At 43.4% G+C, this 21722-nt stretch overlaps 1 protein-coding gene across 3 annotated transcripts in view; it reads left to right on the forward strand.

The window, feature by feature from the left end:
* Nucleotides 1–21722, forward strand: part of SYNPO (synaptopodin) — a 155687-nt gene that overhangs the window by 115037 nt on the left and 18928 nt on the right. For 2 of the 3 annotated variants that reach the window (XM_068278081.1, XM_068278080.1), the window contains exon 3: nt 15228–17092. In XM_068278081.1, the coding sequence (XP_068134182.1) occupies nt 15228–17092 (1865 nt within the window). Of the gene's footprint in view, nt 1–15227; nt 17093–21722 lie in introns of those variants that run through there. The other variant, XR_011030578.1, reaches the window with a different exon arrangement.

Consider the following 21722-nt stretch of genomic DNA (forward strand, 5'->3'; position numbering starts at 1 on the left):
TGGGCCCCTCTGAGGGACAGTTAAGTGACAACACAATATACTCTGTACAGCGATGCGTAATATGTCGCTCTATATAAATACTTAAATAAGTAAATATATTTGTAAGCCAACCATTACCAGACATTTAAATTAGGTTCTTCTACGATTACTTTAAAAAATCAATCACATTGAAATCCCACTGTTCACACTTATTAGAATTAGCGTGTATCTTGCGGAAATTGCAATTTTGCATTCATCGCACATCTAGAGTACTTGAATGTGTCGTGTATTTTTCATGTATTTTGCAATTTTTCTGTGTTTTTAAATCACGCTGCAGTGATGCCTTTTTTCCTGTGTGCAACATGCGATTTGCATGTAAGTCAGTGGAAACGCAGAAAAATTGCATTTGTTCTGCAAACATCACATCCAATTTTGAAGTTAATTAGATACATTGCCATGTGAATTAAGTTCGTTGGTATGCAAGCAAAAATCTCTATCCGAAAAAACACACTAAAAGGTGCAAACACAAAAAAAATTGCAGAATCAGAACCGTGCAGAAAAACGTGGAATATCACATACGGATTACACATGATTGTATAAGTGTGAATGCTGCCTATAGGTAGCTCCATACATCTAGCGATTTTGGCAACCAGTCGACTAAGAGACAGATCTCACTGATCGAATCTAATCGAAGAGAGATCTGTCGGCTGCCATAAATCGCAGGCCAATTTCCATTCAATTTTAACATGAAATCTTTCGGGAATCGGCCTTAAGACGTGTGTGTCCTTCTCTCCCCCCCCCCCCCCCCCCCCCCCTTCCATACAGTTCTACTTTACCTGTCCACCGTCTTTACATCTGCATTTGCGCCCCCACGTGGTTTCCAGCATTATAGCACGTGGGGCATGTGTACAGTACACACGCACCCCACTTGCTATATGCCTATATTGTCCCATGGAGCCTGAATGCGGGTATAGGTTATGCAAGGCAACGAGGGGCATAAAACATTAGGGGTAAAGTGGCCGGGGGTTTATCAAATCTGATGGTCGATTGTCCGCCAAGTCTACAGATGTATGACGACCTTTAGAGTTTTTATAAACCAGGTAACCACCCCACGCCCATTCCATTCCTCCTGTGCACAAGAATGGGGATGTTTGTAAGTGGTGGGGGTGGGGGGATTTTCATATGACTTATTCTAGAAATATTGCAGATCACTATATAAAACCAGGAGGCCTATGACCAAATGTCTGAGTCATTTCCCCACATCACTTTCTCATCAAACCTCCGGTAGACATGTCTTGTTTGAGCAAGAATGGGAGTATCCCACCGGCCACCTTCTGAATAAACTTGCATTTAACCCATTTCCTGCTGTAACGGCGCATTTTAAACAAACGTTAAAACCAATAAAATTCATGGAATGTGGAGGGAGGGAGTGGAATGTAACTCTTTGAATGCCAGGGCCGGTTTTTATGTTGAGAAAAGTAAACTGTAGCCTCTCTTTTCAAAGCAAGGCCGCAGCTGTCTGTCAGAAAACACACACAGGGTGCAGCTTAAAGTGACAGTGAAGCAAAAAAAATACTTATGACATAATGAATTGTATGTGTAGCATAGCTCCCAACTGTCCTTTTTTCAGAGGGACAGTCCCTCTTTGGGAACTGAATCCCCTTGTTCCTCTTTCTTCCACATTTGTCCCTCTTTCAAGACTGATTTATAGATCTATGTAAATATATGTATTTTCCTCTTTAAAAAAACTTATTAATTTAACTCTAAACTTTATTCTCATCATTTAAATTAATCTATTCCTTATTTTTAAATGCTATTATGAAATAAAACTAATGATGATAGATAGAACCAGCATGGATTGAATGATATAACAATATTATTTGCTTTTAAAGGACACCCAAAGCGAAAATACACCAAGGGCCCGCAGTTGTGTGCAGTTGTATCCGCTTTTCAGCATCTGTAACATTGATGTGTGCTGAAAAGCGGACACAACTGCGCACAACTGCGTTAGTGGGCTCAGGCCCCAATGAAATAAACAACTGTATCTATCTTCCTTCTCCTAAAAATGACTTTCTAAGATATTCCACTGTTTTATTTTATGTTTAAATCTACTTTTTAAGTTTTAACTGTTTTATTGTTTTTGCTCAATGATACATTCATTGAAGTATGCCAGAGCTAAAATCTATGAACTATTGGCCCTTTTTATCTCTTTCCTGCTCTCAGAAGCCATTTTCTGCTAGGAAAGTGTTTTATAGTTGGAATTTCTTATCAGTGAGGGTCACACTGTAGTCACTTCCTGTCAGGACTGAGTCAGCCACTTACATACCTGATATTTAACTCTTTCAGGCAAAGACAGAAAAAAAGGTACACAGCATAGTTATTAGTGTGCTTGGCACTGTACATACCCCTGTCTATCTCATCATGTCACATGTCACTTCGGGTAACCTTTAAATTCTTTGTAACATGCAGGGCTAGGGGTGTGGTGAGGGTGTAGTTAGAGATGTGGCAGAGGCAGGTCTTAAAGTGTCCCTCTTTCTTAACTCAAAAAGTGGGGAGGTATGTATGTAGTACGGATAATTAATAGAACATTGGTAGCAAAGATAAGAGTCTCATATTTTTATTGTCAGTTATATATATATTATGTTTTTTATATCATTGCATCATTCTCTCATATTTGCAATTACAAACCAAACACTCTGTATGTCAAACTATGAAACAGAGCAGAGCTAATGACCCTTTGCACTTCCCTGCACTAAAAATCTTATCCGAAGCTGCCTCTCACTGTTTGGCCCAGTGCACACCAAAAACCTAGCAGATCCACAAATTGTTAGAGGTTTTTGAAGCAGATTTCAGAGCGATTCTAGGCATGTTTAGAGAGGTTTTCTAAACATGCCTAGCGTTTTTTGGAGCAATTTTGTGTAGCACATTTCAAATACTGTTACAGTAAAGCTGTTACTGAACAGCTTCTGTAACAAAAACGCCTGGAAAACCCCTCTGATTTAGCGTTTTTCAGAGCAGTTTTCCACTTTCCTATACTTTAACATTGAGGCAGAAACGCCTCAGAAATCTAAAAAATGCTGCAGCCCCTGAGTTTGCGTTTGTAGAAAAAAAATAACCGCTGTGGTGTGCACCAGCCCATTCACTTTCACTAGTCAAGCGGTTTTTCCCTGAAAGCGTTTAAAAAAACGCTCCAGAACTGCTCTGGTGTGCACCAGCCCTGACTTTGATGTTTAAAGGGAACCTAAACTGTGAAGGATATGGATTTTTCCTTTTAAAATAATACCAGTTCCCTGACTCTCCTGCTGATCCTGTGTCCAGGGCAGCCATCAGGGGGGGGCAACTGACACTGCAGTGAGGGGCCCAGGGCTTCTGGCTGCATGTGCTGGCTGCAGGCCTGTGGCTCACTAACCAGCATACCACGTTCCAGCACTGAGAGAAGAGTGACACCAGCGCTTGAACGTGGGGAGCAGATGAGTGAACCCGCTACAGCAGACTTTCTATACTGGGGCACCACCTATATCTGGCTACCTATAATGGGGCTGGAACCACCTATACCTAGCTACCTATACTGGGGCACCACCTATAGCTGGCTACTTATACTGGGGGAACGTATACCCGGCTACCTACACTGGGGACACCTATGCCTGGATACCTATACTGGGGACACCTATACCTGGCTAGGGCAGGGGGACGAGTGGAGACAGAAGGGGACAAGAGGTAACACAGGGGGATAAAAGAGGCACAGGGACAAAAGAGAACAGATAAAGGATAAGAACGGACTTACAAGTCAATATCTCATTTGTTAACCGGGGACTACCTGTATTTTGCTAGTATTTAGTTCCACCCACAACATACCATAGTCATGCCCACTTTTTGCCGCATCACACACTTGGCGCACGGACACGGGGTTGGGGTGGCTAGTGTGCGGGCACAGCAACCAGTGGGTGGGCCCAGGGAGGGGTGGCCCAGGTCTGATTATGTGTAAAATTTCTGATGGCGACCCTGCCTGTGTCTCTAATACTTTTAGCCACAGCCCCTGAACAAGCATGCAGATCAGGTGCTCTGACTGAAGTCAGACTGGATTAGCTGCATGCTTGTTTCAGGTGTGTGATTCAGCCACTACTGCAGCTAAAGAGATCAGCTGGACTGCCAGGCAACTGGTAGTGTTTAAAAGGAAACATCCATATCCCTTTAAAGTTCCCTTTAAAGAGACTCAGAGATGAGTCATGTTACCTTTTTTTTTTTTTTTTTTTTTTTTTTTTAGCATGGATGTGTCCCTCGTTGTCCTCCTGCGGACCTCACGGAATCCTCCATTCAGCCGCGATCAACCCCCGGTACTCGGCTCAGTCTGACTGAGTGACGTCAGCTAGGGCCTTCTGCACTTGCACAGAAGGTCCCTGCATGCGCAGAGGGCCCCCTGCTGAGGTCACTGAGCTGAATACCAGAGAAGATTGTGGCTTAGCGGAGACGCTAAGGAGGACGGTGAGGGACACATCCATGCTTATGGGGCTGGTGGAAGCCTTGGTAAGTAAGAAAACGGCCACTAGGGATGCTCATTCGGATTCTGCGGAAATGCAATTTCCGAAATTCCGATCGCAAATTGCATTTCCGCATCGGAATGCGGAAATCGGTAATGCAAATGCATTAGGCGGATTTCCGCCGGAAATCGCGGAATTTCCGCCGGAAATCGCGGAAATTCCGCCTGACTTTAACATTGATTTTCTCAAAAACTATAAGGTCTTTTTGAAAACTTTTTTTTGCATCTTGTTCAGGAGATTCTGTTTAATAAACCCTGCAAATTTGGTGTTTCTAGGACTTACGGGGGCTTTGCTATTAACCACTAAAGTCGGCGGATTTTTACTGTAATGTAAAATGCCAAATTTAAAATTTTCAGGGTTTGTTAAACAGAATCTCCTGAAGAAGATGCAAAAAAAAAGTTTTCAAAAAGACCTTATAGTTTTTGAGAAAATCGATGTTAAAGTTGGGCGGAATTTCCGCGTTTCCCGTCGGAAATTCCGCATCGGAATGCGGAAATTGGTAGCGGAAAGCGGAATCGGTATTTGGCAATGGCGGAATGCGGATTTACCGCGGAATCGGAAATTGGCATTTCCGACCATGACTCATCTCTGAGTCTCTTTAAGTGCTTCAGAAAATAGGACTGTCTCCAACCCAAGTCTGGTCAGAAAGCTCAGAGAAGCTCTTTTGCATAGATAACGACTGAAGTTTCTTAACACTTCCTGTACCGGAAACAATATGAGACTTGTTTCTTTGCTACTAATGTTCTATTTCTTATTTTCCCTTTAGAATCCCTTTGAGGCTCACAACCTTAATGATTTAGCCAGCCCTGAGTAAAAATATCAGCTGCCAAAGTCCCCCCTAATACCCGACGTATCATTTTTAAGCTAATGTAATCGGCGTCTCTAGAAAGCCTTTCATCATCCCCCAAAAAATGGCAGCATTGGGAAGAAGAGGTCGGCCATATTGGAGGCAGTCTAGCGTTACAGCTATGCACGCCTTTGCTCGGCACGTTTAGCCGTAGCCAATACAAATATGGTGGTTTTGGCCAGCGTGAAAAGGAAGAGGCGGAATGTCAGCTGAAAATCTCGGAAGAGACATAAAAGAAACATTAAAAATACAGTATTTTACATTCCTTGAGGTAATTCTTGATGTTCCGCTCGGGTTTTCTGCTCAGCGGCAACGCGTGTCGCCGTCTGATAGTTCCTAGTCTTTGGTTTTGACTAAATCACAGGCTGCGGCTTCAGAGGAAGCCTAATTTATTCCCTTTAGTTTAGGATTTGGCTCCGCTACACGAAAATAACATAAGTTGTATTCATGAAAAATATGAAACATCCATAATGCCGTCCCAGCGGGACACAATTTTCCTTACTAAACGCAAAGTACTAGTGTAGGAGGTGTGTCGTTACATATGCTGTTCTATAGCAACGAAAGCTGTTTTATAATAATGATGTTTCTTTTTTTTAATGCTTAAACAGTTTAGCTCTGTGTCAAAGAACAAAAGATGCTAAATACAATTTTTCCATCTTAAAAAAAAAGACGGTTGCATTCACGTGAACAATAAGGAATTCTCGAGATAGACCATTTCAGCTCAATGAGTGTATTTGCAAAGCATTTCTTTATGTCCTTGCAGCCTAATCTTTCTACATACACTAATCCAATTTGAGGACAGCTGTTTCAGCCTATTTTGGCCTTCATCAGCGCCTGTATGTTGCTAGTGACATGGTGAGTGTGTGCTGTTAGTGACTGTGCCGCAAGCGACCCTGTGCCTGTATGCTGGTATGTGACCCGGCACGTGTGTCCCGTAAGTGACCCCGCCACATGTGTGCACAATGCACTGCAGCTAGCATGTGGATGTGCAAATGTGAAGAGGAAGGAACGAAGGTAAGAGGGGGGGCACATGACATCGGACTGAGTATTGTAGTATTTGGCCCATTAGACGAACTGACTTTTTCCACCCATTTTTTTTTTTTGGGGGGGGGGGGGGGGCATCTTATGGTTCGAAAAATACGGTACATCCAAGACCACTGGTTCCCAGCACACCTATAGCCTATTTTTTACATATAATAATTAATCCAACTTGGGGATAGCGGTTTCAAGGCTATGTTGGCCTTCATCAGTGCATGTTATGGACTGATATTGAAAAGTACTGCAAGAGTGTAACACAGTAGACATGTGAGGTCATGGAGACTGGAGGCTTACTCCTTGAATTAACTGGGTACTCTGTAATAAGAAAATATCTGTAATTTAAATGACTATCTTACTATATTTTACCAATAACTATAATTTACTATAGTCAAATCCAGCACCCATTCTCATATGATTCCCTCTCCTCCCAGTGCCTAAATCGAACCCCCACCTAATGTCTAACCACCAACAATGCACCCCCCCCCCATTTAATGCCTAAACCTAATCTTCCTTCTAGGTGACTAATATGGGTACCCACAGCCAGGGTCAGTTCTAACTACAATGGGGCCCACAGGCAAAAGTAACTTGAGGGGCCCTAGCAACACCCCCCTGCAGCCCCAGCCAGCTCCCAGGACCCATCTCGCCACCCTCCCCGCCACACAAAATCATTAGGTGTCCATCATATATCCCCAAAAGCATTGTTGGGTTCTCATTATTCCCCTTCTTCTTTCTCTTACAAATTCAGAGTTCACACACAGTGAAGTCTTACATAATCCAGGCAGGACACGAGGCAGCACTTCTCCCTACCAACCCCTCTTTTCCTCGTTCTCTGCAGGCACGTATACAATTGGGGGTCCCTACAGGCTCTGGGGCCCTGGGGCAATTGCCCCCTTTGCCTCTATGATAGCGCCGGCCCTGCCCACAGCTAATGCCTATTCTCCCCTCCTAGTGTCTGAAATTAACCTAGGAGGGGTAACCCCTTTACCTGCCCAGCAGAGTGGAAGTGTCTTCCCCTAGCACATAACCATCACCTGACTCCTCCTTCCTTCTCCCTTTGCTTCCTCCAGTGGGCGGGGTCAGGCTCACTGGTGTCCTCTCCTAGCTCCTCCCTGGCTCAAACCAAGTGAAAACAGCAGTGGAGATTTCGGTGCACCCAGTAATTGGAATCACAGCTAAAGTGGCACTCAGACGGTAATTTGGGCGCCGTCAAAAGACGGAGCCCAAATTACTATTAAAACAATGTAATTCGTCCGCCAGCAGTAGCTGTCAGCCAAGTTACGTATTTCCCCACTGTCCATGGCGACCTACAGGGGGAATAGTAATTAATACTACTGGGACTTTTGCAGACGCAGGTTGAGCCGTTTATTGGCCTTACCCCGCACCCAAATTTCCTGGCGGCTTAATTATATGTACGCCCCTGGCTACCTTCTGTGGCTGATTATAGGATGGAGAGGAGGCTAAAATGCTGTGCTGCCCCCCACAGACAGCCCTGGGCCCCCTGTGGCTGTCAGATGTTGTTCCCCAGTTACCTCTTTACCTAGAGTTATCCCTTACTTTTCTAGCTGTCCCTGAATAGAGGTTTAGGCTCACAAACGCTCTCCTATTTTATTTTGTAGTATTTTGCTTTCTTTCCCAGCTGAAGGGCTCCCCTTATTATGCAGGCTTTATACTTAAACTGAAACATCTAAGCCTTATGGGAAGTTCCCAGTGTAAACACGATTACAGTGATGAATGGCGGAGTTTGGCTGACACCACTCGAGGTACTGCACAGACGCTCTTTCAAATGCAACTGTTTAAATGATTACAATGCGTCTCTCTTCACCATTACCTCAGTGGTTAGCTTTTATCATACTTCTCCAGTCTGCCAGCAGCTTCCTGGATAATTACCCAGCTTGTGTTTCTCTACAGAATGTATAGACGTCTAGTGGACTGTGGATAATGGCCATATGCTTCAGCATTATATTCTGCATAGACATAGCAGAACCAAAGTTTCCTGTTTTGTGAGGGATTGCTATTTGTGCTGGAATGCACGCATTGCTATGTCAACAGAAGTCAATGAGTCCGGATGGGAAGGACAGGGGGTATGCTGTACCAGCCTGGATAACATGGAAACGCAGAGCACCATAAATCCCCTTCTGTGTCACCTCTGTTCTGCTGTGCTTTCAGTGTCCCCCTTTGTGTCACCTCTGTCCCCCATGCCTCCAGTGTCCCCATATGTGTCACCTCTGTTTCCCCATGCCCCCATTGCCCCCCTCTGTGTCACCTCTGTTCCACTGTGCGCTCAGTGTCACCCTCTGTGCCACCTCTGTCCCCCCGTGCCTTCAGTGTCCCCCTCTGTGCCACCTCTGTCCCCCCGTGCCTTCAGTGTCCCCCTCTGTGCCACCTCTGTTCCCCCATACCTTCAATGTCCCTCTCTGTGTCACGTCTGTCCCCCTATGCCTTCAATGTCCCCTTCTGTGTCACCTCTGTTCCCCCGTGCCTTCAATGTCCCCCTCTGTGCCACCTCTGTCCCCGATGCCTCCAGTGTACCCCTTTGTCACCTCTGTCCCCCCGTACCTTCACTGTCCCCTTCTGTGTCACCTCTGTCCCCTATGCCTCCAGTGTACCCCTTTGTCACCTCTGTCCCCCCGTACCTTCACTGCCTCCCTCTGTGTGACCTCTGTTCCCCCCTCTGTGTCACCTCACTCCCCCCACTCTTTTTCCCTGTGCCTCCAGTGTCCCCCTCTGTGTCACCTTTGTCCACCTATGCCTTCAGTGTCCCCCTCTGTGTCACCTCTGTCCCCCTATGCCTTCAGCGTCCCCCTCTCTGTCACCTCTGTTCCGTTGTGCTTTCAGTGTCCCCCTTTGTGTCACCTCTGTCCCCCCATGCCTCCATTGCCCCCCTCTGTGTCACCTCTGGTTCCCTGTGTGCTCAATGTCCCCCTCTGTGTCACCTCTGTCCCCCTATGCCTTCAGTGTCCCCCTCTGTGCCACCTCTGTTCCGCTGTGCTTTCAGTGTCCCCCTTTGTGTCACCTCTGTCCCCCCATGCCTCCATTGCCCCCCTCTGTGTCACCTCTGGTTCCCTGTGCGCTCAATGTCCCCCTCTGTGTCACCTCTGTCCCCCTATGCCTTCAGTGTCCCCCTCTGTGCCACCTCTGTTCCGCTGTGCTTTCAGTGTCCCCCTTTGTGTCACCTCTGTTCCCCCATGCCTCCATTGCCCCCTCTGTGTCACCTCTGTTCCCCTGTGCGCTCAGTGTCCCCCTCTGTGCCACCTCTGTCCCTATGTGCCCTCAGTGTACTGCAGCAAAATGTCATTTTACCAGTTTAATAACCATTTTTGCTTGAATTTAAATGTTGTTTTTTTTTTTTACTTGATTTTTTTCTTCTACAGAATCAATTTTTACATTTTCAAGCCGTTCTTATTAGTGAGTCAGTTGTAAGCCGGATGTTCATAAGTCGGGGAATACCTGTACCTTTACCAATAAGTTCATTTCTCACTACAATATGCTATAGTTAATAGGGAGGCAACTGCAAACTCTATGAAATAAACATAGGAGCACTATATACTGTCCTCGGTTATATAACAGACAGATTAGATCATCCCATCAGTCATAAAAATTGATGGCGCTGTAATTAACAACAGTGAAACTGCCATTGAATACTTTTATGAATGCACATTCTTTCACTGGGAATAAAGGGCAGGAGTCATTCTCTGTTCTTTCTAAGGACTAATAACCAGGCTTAGAGATAATCTCCAAAATCATCTCTTAAAGCATTCACAGTGATACACAGGGGATCGGGAAAGATACACTGGAAAAACATGTCTTGATACTGAAATGTTATTCTATAACTGGCGGGCCCTGGAACAATAATACCTCAACTGTGGTAGAACGTAAGTTGTTTTTTAATCAAAGTATATATAGTGTTGTGTTTAAATTTAAGTACATATATAGTAGAATGCAGTAAATTATTCAGGATAACCACTTTTAGCGCTCTTTCACAGTGCGACGTTAAAGTTGCACTTTAAAAAATACTTTAACACAGAGTAACGCACAGCAATGCAAAGTCTGTGCGACATTCACAGTGCACACGTTGCGTTAGTGTGTAACGTGTAGCGTTATTAAAAAGTGCTGCATGCTGTGCGTTTAGCAATGTATCTGCTGCGTTATGTGTGTTGCACATGCTCAGTAATGTTTTTTGTTTGTTTTTTTTAAATGTAACGCATGCGCCGTTTTCGCTCCATCAGTATGCGACAAAAACGGCGCACCAAGAGACATAACACAGTGCAAAATAACGTCCAGTTTCATAACCTACATGCGCTGCGTTAGGGGCACGTTGTGCGACTTTAACGTCGCATCAAACGCAACGTCCCACTGTGAAAGAGGCCTTACAGTAAAAAAAACTTGGATTGCAAGCAACTAGGTTTAAAGGGAACCAGAGACGAAGCACCCTCGTGTATTTTACCATAGAAATCAGTGAGAACATTAGAGAAAAGATTTACCCTGCTCTCTGTTTCATCCTCACTGCTAAAAGTGTCTGTTATCTAGCTGAGATAAGAATCCCGGACTGAGCATTGAGTCTGGCTTTGCTATAATGACTCAGCTATAATGATTCCTGAGCAGAGCCAGCAGGGGGCAGGCTTGGACTTGAAAAGACACCAAAGAACACAGTCTCAGCTATAATTATTCTGTAGCAAAGCCAGACCGACTGCTCAGTCGGGATTCTTATGAGAGGTGATAACAGGCAAATTAAACAGAGAACAATGTAACAAAGAGCAGATTAGGTGTTTACTGTCATGTTCCCACTGAGTTATAAGGTAAAATACATGAGGGTGCTTCGTCTCTGGTTCTCTTTAACCACTTTGCATCCTTCTTTCCCCCCTAGGGACCAGAGCAGTTTTGACATTTTAGCTGTGTCGCTTTTTAATCAGCAATTACTTTATCCCCATTTATGACACCTAAATGAAAAATATATCTTTTTTTAAGACAAACTAGACTTTCAGGGTATGGCATTTTTATTCCGAGAGCAATTTTGTTTTCTATGCATTTTAATTAGAAAAAAAATAGAAATAAAACACCTTATTTCTCAGTTTTACCAATTGCAGTTCAAAAATAGAAACACTACTGTAGAAAAAAAACACCGCACATTTTGTTTGGCTAAATCTACCGTTTATCACAAAACTTAGATTATGTTCCTGTCAAAATTTATGATGTGGATATTTGATTCTGAAATAATGCTACAGTGTGTCTTTTTCACTATGAACTGAGAAAATAAAAGTATTTTTAATGGTGAAAATCAATCTTATTGACTCAGGGAACACATATTCCTTTTCACCAATTAGTGCTGCATCAAATAGTGCTGGAGATTTTCTGAGGAGCAAGCCCAATAGGGCACAGCTGTGCTTCAGCTATAAGATGTATATCTACGTCCTCATGGCTCAGATGAAGTCACAGAGGACCGAGATATACTGTAGCTGATGCTAAAGCGGTTAAAGGAAAATTGTAACGAAAGGGATATGGAGGCTGTCATATTTATTTTCTTTTTAAACATATCAGTTGCCTGGCTGTCCTGCTGATCCTCTGCCTCTAATACTTTTAGCCATAGACCCTAAACAAGCATACAGCACATCAGGTGTTTCTAATGTTGTTGTCAGATCTGACAAGATTAGCTCCTTGCTTGTTTCTGGTGTTATTCAGACACTACTGCAGCCAAATAGATCAGCAGGGCAGCCAGGCAACTGGTATTGTGTAACAGGAAATACATATAGCAGCCTCCATATTCTTCAACTACAGTCAGGGCCGGTCCGCCCATGAGGCGGGGTGAAACTTTTGCCTCAGGCGGCACTTCTGGGGGGGGCGGCACCTGCCCGTCCGTGGGTGTGGGGGGCCATCCGAGCTGGAGGGGATAGCGGGCAGGAAGGGGGTATTGGGCCTAGCGGTGGGGAGGGGGTCGGACCCCCTGCCTCCCTCACCTGGGTCCCCCGTCCTCCGCTCCCCTCCAGCTTTAAAAAGTGAAGTTGCCGCCGCTATTGTAAGAGGCACGGGCGGGGATCACTCACCTCTTCCGTGTTCCAGCGTGCGATCCACTGATGTCACTTCCTGCTACGCTGCCCACTGTATTGTAAGTGGACGGCGTTACAGCAAGTGACGTCAGTGGAGCTCACTTACATTTGAAATTAACTTCTTCTCTCCCACACTCTCCCATAGTACCCAAATAAATTTTTTTGCATTAAAAGAAAATTATAATAAAAAAAAAATACATAAATAGTTACCTATGGGACTGAACTTTTTTAATATGCATGTCAAGAGGGTATATGACGGTTACTTTATTAATTTATGGGCTTAGTGATGGACGCAAAGCTGAAAGAATGCACGTTTATTTCCAAACAAAATATTGGCGCCAAACATTGTACTAGGAAATGTTGCAATAACAGGGACATATGGGCAAATAAAATGTATGGGTTTTATCCACAGTAGAACGTTTTATTTTAAAACGATAATGGCCGAAAACAAAAAGCATTACACACAGAAAAGAAAAAAAATGAATACGAAACATAAAAGGACTGGTCTAATGTTGCTTCAAGGCATATTTACACTTTTCTGAAGCCAAATGATAACATTGCATGTTGCTGGAAAAATGATCGACTTGGAATTAAACAATTACTGTGCAAACAAGAAGTTTTAAATCAGGATGATACCATTTATTGGCTAACTAAAAAATGAATAAGAATAAGCAAGCTGTCGGCCTTGCAGCCTTCGTCGGGCTTACATCAAAGCAGAGTATATGCACACAGCAGCGTACTTGCAGTTCTGTCTTCATTGTAGGGATCACAGATGGGCTAAATGTCCTCTTTGGGGGGGGGGGGGGGGGGTTATACCCTTCAATCAAAGTTTTGTTGGGGAGTTACACAAGTTTTGGCTTTGGATGTGAACAGTTTTACCACCTAACCCATCGCTTAGGAGTCAGCCTATATAGTTTGCTCTGTGCGTGTGTATTTTTCTTTTATTCTATTGTTGTTTTGTTTTATGTATTTGTTGTTTTTTTGGCAGGGACATTATAAGTATCTTTATCCTCCGTCTGGTATGTGGTATGTCTGTGTCAGGGAAGGGGAATCCTTCTGCACTGCACCTAGGAATGTGCCACAGTAAAAAATTAAGACTACAAGGGTAAACATGCTCATGTCTGTCTGATAAGAGCTCTTTGGTGTTTCGGCTCACAGAGGCTAAAAACAAAGCAGAGAAAATATGATGTAGAATAGATGTTTTGTCTGACCTGTCATTCCCGTCATTCCTGATCTATGCTTGAGAAATATGCCTTTAAGACAGATGATGTGCGCTCCTCGGCTGTGGTCACAGGCGTGTTTTGGCCGTGTTTATCCCTGTTGCTAGCCTCTTATCAGCAGTAAACGGCATTGGATTTTATAGCATGGTTATAGATTGTTGCATATATAGCAAAGGTTCAGAGAAGGAGGTTAAACATTGATCAGTTATTAGTTTTATAGGCTAGTTATGAATACTTGTGGACAGGTGAATACATTTGTGTAGATAGAATCACGCAAAATGATTCATGTGCTTATTTGTTTTACTGTATTTTTAGCAGTCCTTAATATGAATTCTCATCGGCCAAATACAAGAATGTCACAGGTCCACACCCCAGTGCTTTCAAGAGTAAATAATGCTGTAGAGCAGTAGACATGGCTCCAGTAGGCCGCTACTTCCTGGTTCCTGGACCTCTATGTACGAAGATGGTTGGAGGGGGACTGGGGCACACCCCTTTCTAAATCTAGAAATCCTAAGGAGTATGATGGCACTTGCAAGTGGTATAGCATTCCACCTTTATAGGTAGAGGAGAAGCAGAAGGAAGGGGTCTTCAGTAGGGCCATAAATACACATTATAGGGCTCTATAGTAGCTCTGATGTGGTGATGGGTCCCTGTCCTATTTCCACTGTTTGTTTCAGCCCCTAGGCCACCGCCATCCTCCTAGGCCACATTTCCTTCATCCATCTTGTAAATCCAATCCCTCCCAGACATAAGGACATTATCCATTCCCCTACACCCCCAGATCCCACTCACAGTATCCATTCACTTCTTTACTCATTATCCATCCCCTTTACTCTGTCTCCTCCCCCAATCCCACCCAGTGGGTAATATAGGCTATAGACAAATCCTTAGAAAAGGTCTAAACTTCCCTTGTGCTGTTCACAGCTTACAGTTTTTTCTTACTCTAAATCTAATGGTTCTGCTTGTAAAACTAGATGATATTTTGGGCCAGGGTCGCAAAATCATCCCTTCAATTTTACTGACAAGTCTAAGTTATGCAGGTTCTGGGGCTACTCACATATAATTAGTGCCTAAACTGCATCTACCTAGTCACAAGACCTCTATAAATCATAGTAATTAAAGGGGCACTATGATGAAAAATTTTAGAATTTAAAATATGTGCAAACATAGACAAATAAGAAGTACGTTTTTTCCAGAGTAAAATGAGCCATAAATTACTTTTCTCCTATGTTGCTCTCACTTACAGTAGGTAGTAGAAATCTGACAGAAGTGACAGGTTTTAGACTAGTCCATCTCTTCATAGGGGATTCTCAGCAAAGCTTTTATTCTTTATACAGATATTCCCTAAAAAAGGATTTGAACAATGATGCTGGTCAGCTTCCCTGCTTGCTACACAGTTTTTTGGCAGCTGTATGCAAATCACTAGACGCTGCTCTTAAATCAGTATCAGTACAGTGACTATTTGCACTAACATTGAGTGCACTCATTAGACTTTAATGTCATAATAGCTATAATGATATAATATTCCATTTTAATTAAGAGCTGTTTTTTCTTGTTTCCACAGTTGCCCCGAAAAGTCTCAGCCTCACAGAGAAGGAGTTAAGGGAAGCCCAGTCTCTTAGTGACAGCAATTCTGCCCTGCTGAGTCCAACTGGAGGCTGCTCAAGAGGAGCTCAGCTTTTTCACAGACGCCGTCAGAAAATTAAAGCCTTCGAGGAGCAGAAGCTTGCAAAACAGGCCCAGTTACAGGCCTCAAAAAGCCTAGATAATAACCAAAACCATCATGGTGCAAGAGAGTCTATGAAAAGAGAATTTAACTTTGGCATCGGACGACCATCACGCTTAAGCAACATGGAAGAGGTCTCTCCCGACCCTGGGAACATAGGGGAAACAGATGACGTGTGGTTAGATGAAGTTAGAGATGCAGATTACCCACCTATAGATAAACGTGCACCTTCTCCAAGTGCTTCAGAAGAAGACCCTCAAGGATCCTTAAGTGTACATCTGAAGGAAACACTTGTGGTATCCAATGCTAACACAAATGGTTTGGTTATTGAAAATAGCCAGCAGATAGAAGCATCCGTTATGAAGGAACAAAATGGCACCCCAAACAAACAGTACTGTGAAGTACATCTCACTCTGTCCAAACCAGCATCTGTGGCTAACAGGACAGCTAAGCCATTCGGAGGCCAATTGCCTGTTAAAAGAAATGTTTCTACAGAGAAAAATCCTCCTGTTGACCTCCCTCCACCACCTACATATGCAGAGACTCTATCAAGTCCTCCTCCAGTTTCCCGGGTTTGTTCTCCTCCTGCTTATTCTGCGTTGTATCCGATCGAACCACAGCACATCACTCCTGTCCATCAGGTAATCAACCATGGAGAAACTAGATTGACCCCTCAACCAAAAACAGGAATCTTAGACACTCTTTCAGCTCGTCGGGGTCCTAAGAAATCTATGTTCACTTTCATTGAAAAGCCAAAGTTAGCACCAAATCCTGAACTCCTGTCAATGGTGCAAAACTCAGATGAACGTCGGAAGCATAAAGATCATGGACAGTTATCAGTTGAGGATGAGTCATTTATTCTTGGAGCAGAAGCTTCCAACTTCCAAAGTATTACATCACCTGTTGCAACACACCATACAGAGAGAGATAGTGCAGAAGCAGTTCTTGACTGGTCGTCCAGCCTTAAGTCGCCTGGATTCACGACAAAGCCACCTTCTACACCAATACACCAAGCCTTAACAGAGGACAAAGGTAAAGGTGCAGAACTCTTTGCAAGAAGGCAGTCCCGAATGGAAAGATTTGTGGTAGAGTCTCCTGCATCTATTGACTCTATAAGGACACCTTCTCCTACTATGTCACTGCCTCCTTCTTGGAAGTTTGCTATGAATGGAAGAACCCCACCCTCTCCACTAAGTCACTTACCCAAAAATCACCAAAGGTCTCCTAAGCTTCCCTCCACTGCACAAGTACCCAATACTGCCTCAGAGAGTGTGCAAGCTCAAAAAGAACTTGACATATCAAAACATCAGCCATATCAACTCCAGTCTTCACTCTTCATACTTTCACCCACCAAAGATCCTGTGAGCTCACTTCCCAAAGCAGCGCCTCCACCCAAACCCATGGTGACTGAATCGCATCGCTTCACTAGACAGTCCTCCTGCCCAACCTCACCTTTGGTACCTTCTCCAAGTGTGTACAGCCCCTCCTATTTCCAGGCAGTCCAATCACCATCTTCTATGATGTCTCCACTTCCTGCATCCGATGTACCCACCAACTTCGGAAGAATTACACCAACTAGCCAGACCTCCCCGATGTCTCCAGTTCCCTTTACAAACATCAGAGTGTCATCTCCACGAAACAAAACTGTCATACAAGCTCCTCGGCCAACGTTTTCTGCGAAAAACGTAGGACTGGAGTCTCAGGTGTGGAAACCCTCTCCATATTACAAATAATAATGTTAAACCTAACTTTTTTCTTTCAGTATATGATATATGATGATAGCATTCATTTTAAAATAACAGATTTAGAGGTGCTATGGCAATACCAAGAGTAATTATATATAAAGCCTTTATACTGTGAAGAAAATGAACCTTAAAATCATTGTAGGACATTCACCATGGAGAGTAAACCAGACAACTTAAAGGGATAGTCCTTTACTGACTCTTTGCCTTCTTTTCTCTGCTTGGACTTCTTGAAGCCCTCACGTTCTGTCCATCCTTCAACTCTCTCAGCTTTTCTGCTGTCTACTGGACATGTTCTGTTGTCTTACTTACTATGGATTCTTTCTTTGTCTTTTTAGATTAGTTTTACCTAATGTTTAATAGGTATTTCAAAGAAAAACTTCTGCACCACTGTGACTTCTGCACACGTCTCTGCTTCTTCCTTGTGTCCTGATTTTCTTTTCTTAGAGCTTTAGACTTAACTAAGAATTCAGTTTAAACGACTACTGTTGGATTGTCCGAAAAATTTCAAAAATGCATAATAATTTGTATGTATAAAATGTACATTTTTTTCTAAAGCAAAATGCACTGTAAATTACTTTTTTTTTCCTACATCACTGGGGTTGATGCACAAATCTTCCTTAACTTAAGGCCCGTACACACGCTTGACTTAAAGAGACTCTGTAACATCAAAAACGTCCCCTGGGGGGTACTCACCTCGGGTGGGGGAAGCCTCAGGATCCTAATGAGGCTTCCCACGCCGTCCTCTGTCCCACGGAGGTCTCGCTGCAGCCCTCCGAACAGCCGGCGACAGGCCCGACTGTTCAATTCAATATTTACCTTTGCAGGCTCCAGCGGGGGCGCTGTGGCTGCTTTCGCTCCGAAGGAGGCGGAAATACCCGATCTCAGTCTGGTCCGCTCTACTGCGCAGGCGCCGGAGATATGCGCCTGCGCAGTAGAGCGGACCCGACGGCGATCGGGTATTTCCGCCTCCTTCGGAGCCGACAGCCGCCAGAGCGCCTGCGCAGGAGCCAGGAAGGTAAATATTACGTCACCGCTGTACGGAGGGCTACAGCGAGACCCCCGAGGGAAGGCAGACGGCGTGGGAAGCCTCATTAAGATCCTGAGGCTTCCCCCATCCGAGGTGAGTACCCCCCAGGGGACGTTTTGTCGTTACAGATTCTCTTTAAAGCGGACCCAAACCAAACATTTTTTTAATTAAAAATATTTAGTTGCACCACTCTGACACATACAAAGATAAATAAACACTCCTTCAAACCATGATCATTTCAGTGCATGCTTTTCACCCTTCTCTTTTCATAGCTAGGGTTATACTGGGGGCAGCCATTAGCAATTCCTCCATTGCCAGACACCATCTACTCCACCAGTTTGACGGAAAAATCCTGGCAATTTGAAAGGAAGGGAGGGGTTCCTCCAATAAATGTAAAATATTTTAGATTTGTCATCATGCAGCTGAAAAAGGGCTGCTATTTATTATTATAATTTAGAAAATAGATTTTATTTCTGAAATCTTGTATTTTTTATTTGGATCCACTTTAAGTCGGTTGAGGTGACCGATAACGACCTCAGTCGATAAACAGGTGTGTGTACGGCAGCAACCGACACCCAACCTTCGAGTGATTGCCCCCCCCCCCCCCCCCCCCAGTGGTTTTACTCACTCCCAGCAATGGCAATCCCCCGCCGATGCCATTTTTTACACCGTTCCCCCACCCACCGCATGACGTCACTCACGCACCGCTCATCATCCCTCTATCATCCTCCTGCATAGCAGCAGAGTGCGTCATCAGCTACACAGCTGGCATGCATGTGTGCAGCCCGGCCCAGGAACTGATCCCCTTGAGCGACAATCGGTCAAAGGTGTGTACGCACCTTAACCTTTTCAGCCGCGCGGACGTGAGCTTCACGTCCGCAGCGGCAAGTGCTAGAGCCGCAGGGACGCGCTAGTCACGTCCCTGCAGTTTGGGTGGTCTGCAGGCGATCGTGCGGGCAGATGCCCGCGATCGCGCTGCTGCTGCTAGCAGAGGGGATTGGCTGCAGGGGACAAAAGTCCCCTGTGCCAATCCGAGCATGTCCGCCGAGAATAAACACTGTTTTTGTTCAAAAACAGTGTTTATTCTGTAAATGGAGCTGCCGCGCTATCTCTCGCCGCGATTTCCGCCGGTTTCCGCCGCCCGATCGTTAAATTTATGAATGGAAACAATGTTTCCATTCATAACTTCCCCGCCGCTGCTGTGATCGGAGGCTTCCGATGGAAGCCTACGTCACTTCCCTGGTTACAATGTAGTGATACATTGTATCCCCATTAGCGTACATTGTACGCTAATGGGATTTTTGCTCAGTAGGGACATCTTGTGGCCAAATAGTATAACACACCTACTAACTTTGGGGAATAAAAATAAATGGTTATTTATGTCAAGAGGACATAAAATGAATAAATATTGGGCTAAAAATTAGTGATGGATGTAAAACTGAAAAAGTGCACCTTTATTTTCAAATAAAATATTGTCACCATACATTAAACTAGGGGTATAATTTTAACATTTAAATAACGAAGACAAATGGCCAAATAAAATGTGTGGATTTTAGTTATGGTAGCATTAATTATTTTAAAACTGTAATGGCTGAAAACTGAAAAATAATGCATTTTTTTATTTTTTTATTATTATTCCCATTATAATACAGTTAGATTAAAATAATTCTTAGCATAATTTACCACCCAAAGAAAGCCTAATTGCTGGCGGAAAAAACAAGGTATAGATCATTTTGCTGTGATAAGTACTGATAAAGCTATTGGGGAATGAAAGGGAGTAGCGCTGACAGGTGAAAATTCCTCTCGTCCATAAGGTGAACAATCCCCGCGGGCTAAAATGGTTAAAGGATACCCGAAGTGACGTGTGACATAATGAGATAGACATGTGTATGTACAGTGCCTAGCACACTAATAACTAGGCTGTGTTCCTTTTTTTCCTTCTCTGCCTGAAAGAGTTAAATATCAGGTATGTAAGTGGCTGACTCAGTCCTGACTACAGTGTGACCCTCACTGATAAGAAATTCTAACTATAAAACACTTTCCTAGCTGAAAATGGCTTCTGAGAGCAGGAAAGAGATAAAAAGGGTCAACAGTTCATAGATTTTAGCTCTGGCATACTTTAATGAATGTGTCATTGAGCAAAAACAATAAAACAGTTAAAACTAAAAAAGTAGATTTAAATATAAAATAAAACTGTGGAATATCTTAAAAAGTCATTCTTAGGAGAAGGACGATAGATACAATCATTTGTTTCATTAATTTATTTTTGCTTCGGGTGTCCTTTAAGGAGAACTAGTATATGAGATAAACAAATAGGGAGTGATAATTCATGAGATAAACAGATAAGGGCCCTTATCTAACTTTTCTCCTGAGTTTTTTTTTAATTTTTATTTTTTATAGAAAACTTTTCATCTTATCAAAAATATAACTTTTCAGCACTTAGCAATTGAAAAAGAAATAAAAAGTAGGTAAAAAGGTAATATCAAACTTATTTTTTAGTAATTTCTTGGTTGCTGGGACCTGTAAAAGGATTTTATTGGTAAGGTTTGAAAATATCTCATTTGAGAAAACGTGGGAGAAAAGTTAACAGAATATTTGAGCCAAGGAGAGATAAATTAGGAGTTAAGCCAAATAAGGAGAGATGAGAGATAAATCATGAGTTAAGTCATTTAGTAGAGATAAATTGAGAGTTTATAAGTAAGGTGAGATAATTTAACTAAAAAGCTTTCTGAATCAGCCCTACTGTCACTTACAAGAGGTTGTAAAAATCTGACAGATCTGACATGTTTTTGGACTAGTCCATGTCCTCATGTGGGATTCTCAGGGTTTTCTTTATTTTCAAAAGCACTTACCGAATGACAGTTGCTCAGACCAACTGTTATAATAGTGTGCAAGTGGGTAGGGAGGCTGACTGACATCTTTGTATAGATCCTTTCCAGTGAGTGTGATTTTTTTTTTTTGTAAGGAACAAAGAAAATACTGAAAATCCCCCCTGAGGATTTATACTAGTCCAAAACATATTTTTACTAACAGTTGTAATCAACAGGAACACAATAGCAGTAAGTAACTTACAGTGCATTTTACTGTGGGAGAAATGTTCTTATAAATATGTGTGCAAAGACGAAGGAGAAAAAGAGCACACACTGTGACATGTGTATAAAAGTTGGGCTAAAGCCCTATTTGGAAGGACCTATTAGGTGATGCAAGGGTACCTGTACAGGCTGCCAGCGATCACACTTGACTTATGTCCCACTTGTGCCGGGGACCTGGCTTGCAGCAGTGTCCTGAAGGGATGAACAAAGGGGAGGATACCTTCAGTATCAGGTCTTTGGAAACACTGTGGAGTCGCTGTGTTTGTTTATATGCACTCAACAGCAAAATAAGCAGGCTAAAAATCTGGATCAACTGGGATATGTGCGTATTCAGGACAGTTTTTTTTTGGTGTGGCTGAACTTGATGTGCTGATGTTTTTTTTTTTCAACCATACTGTAAAGTCATCCAGTACACTTACATGCGAGGGTAGATGTCCAGGAGTCCACAGTGTAATCAGCCTACTAAATT

This window comes from Hyperolius riggenbachi, chromosome 3 (genome assembly GCF_040937935.1).
Source record: "Hyperolius riggenbachi isolate aHypRig1 chromosome 3, aHypRig1.pri, whole genome shotgun sequence".
Classification (NCBI taxonomy): Eukaryota; Metazoa; Chordata; class Amphibia; order Anura; family Hyperoliidae; genus Hyperolius; species Hyperolius riggenbachi.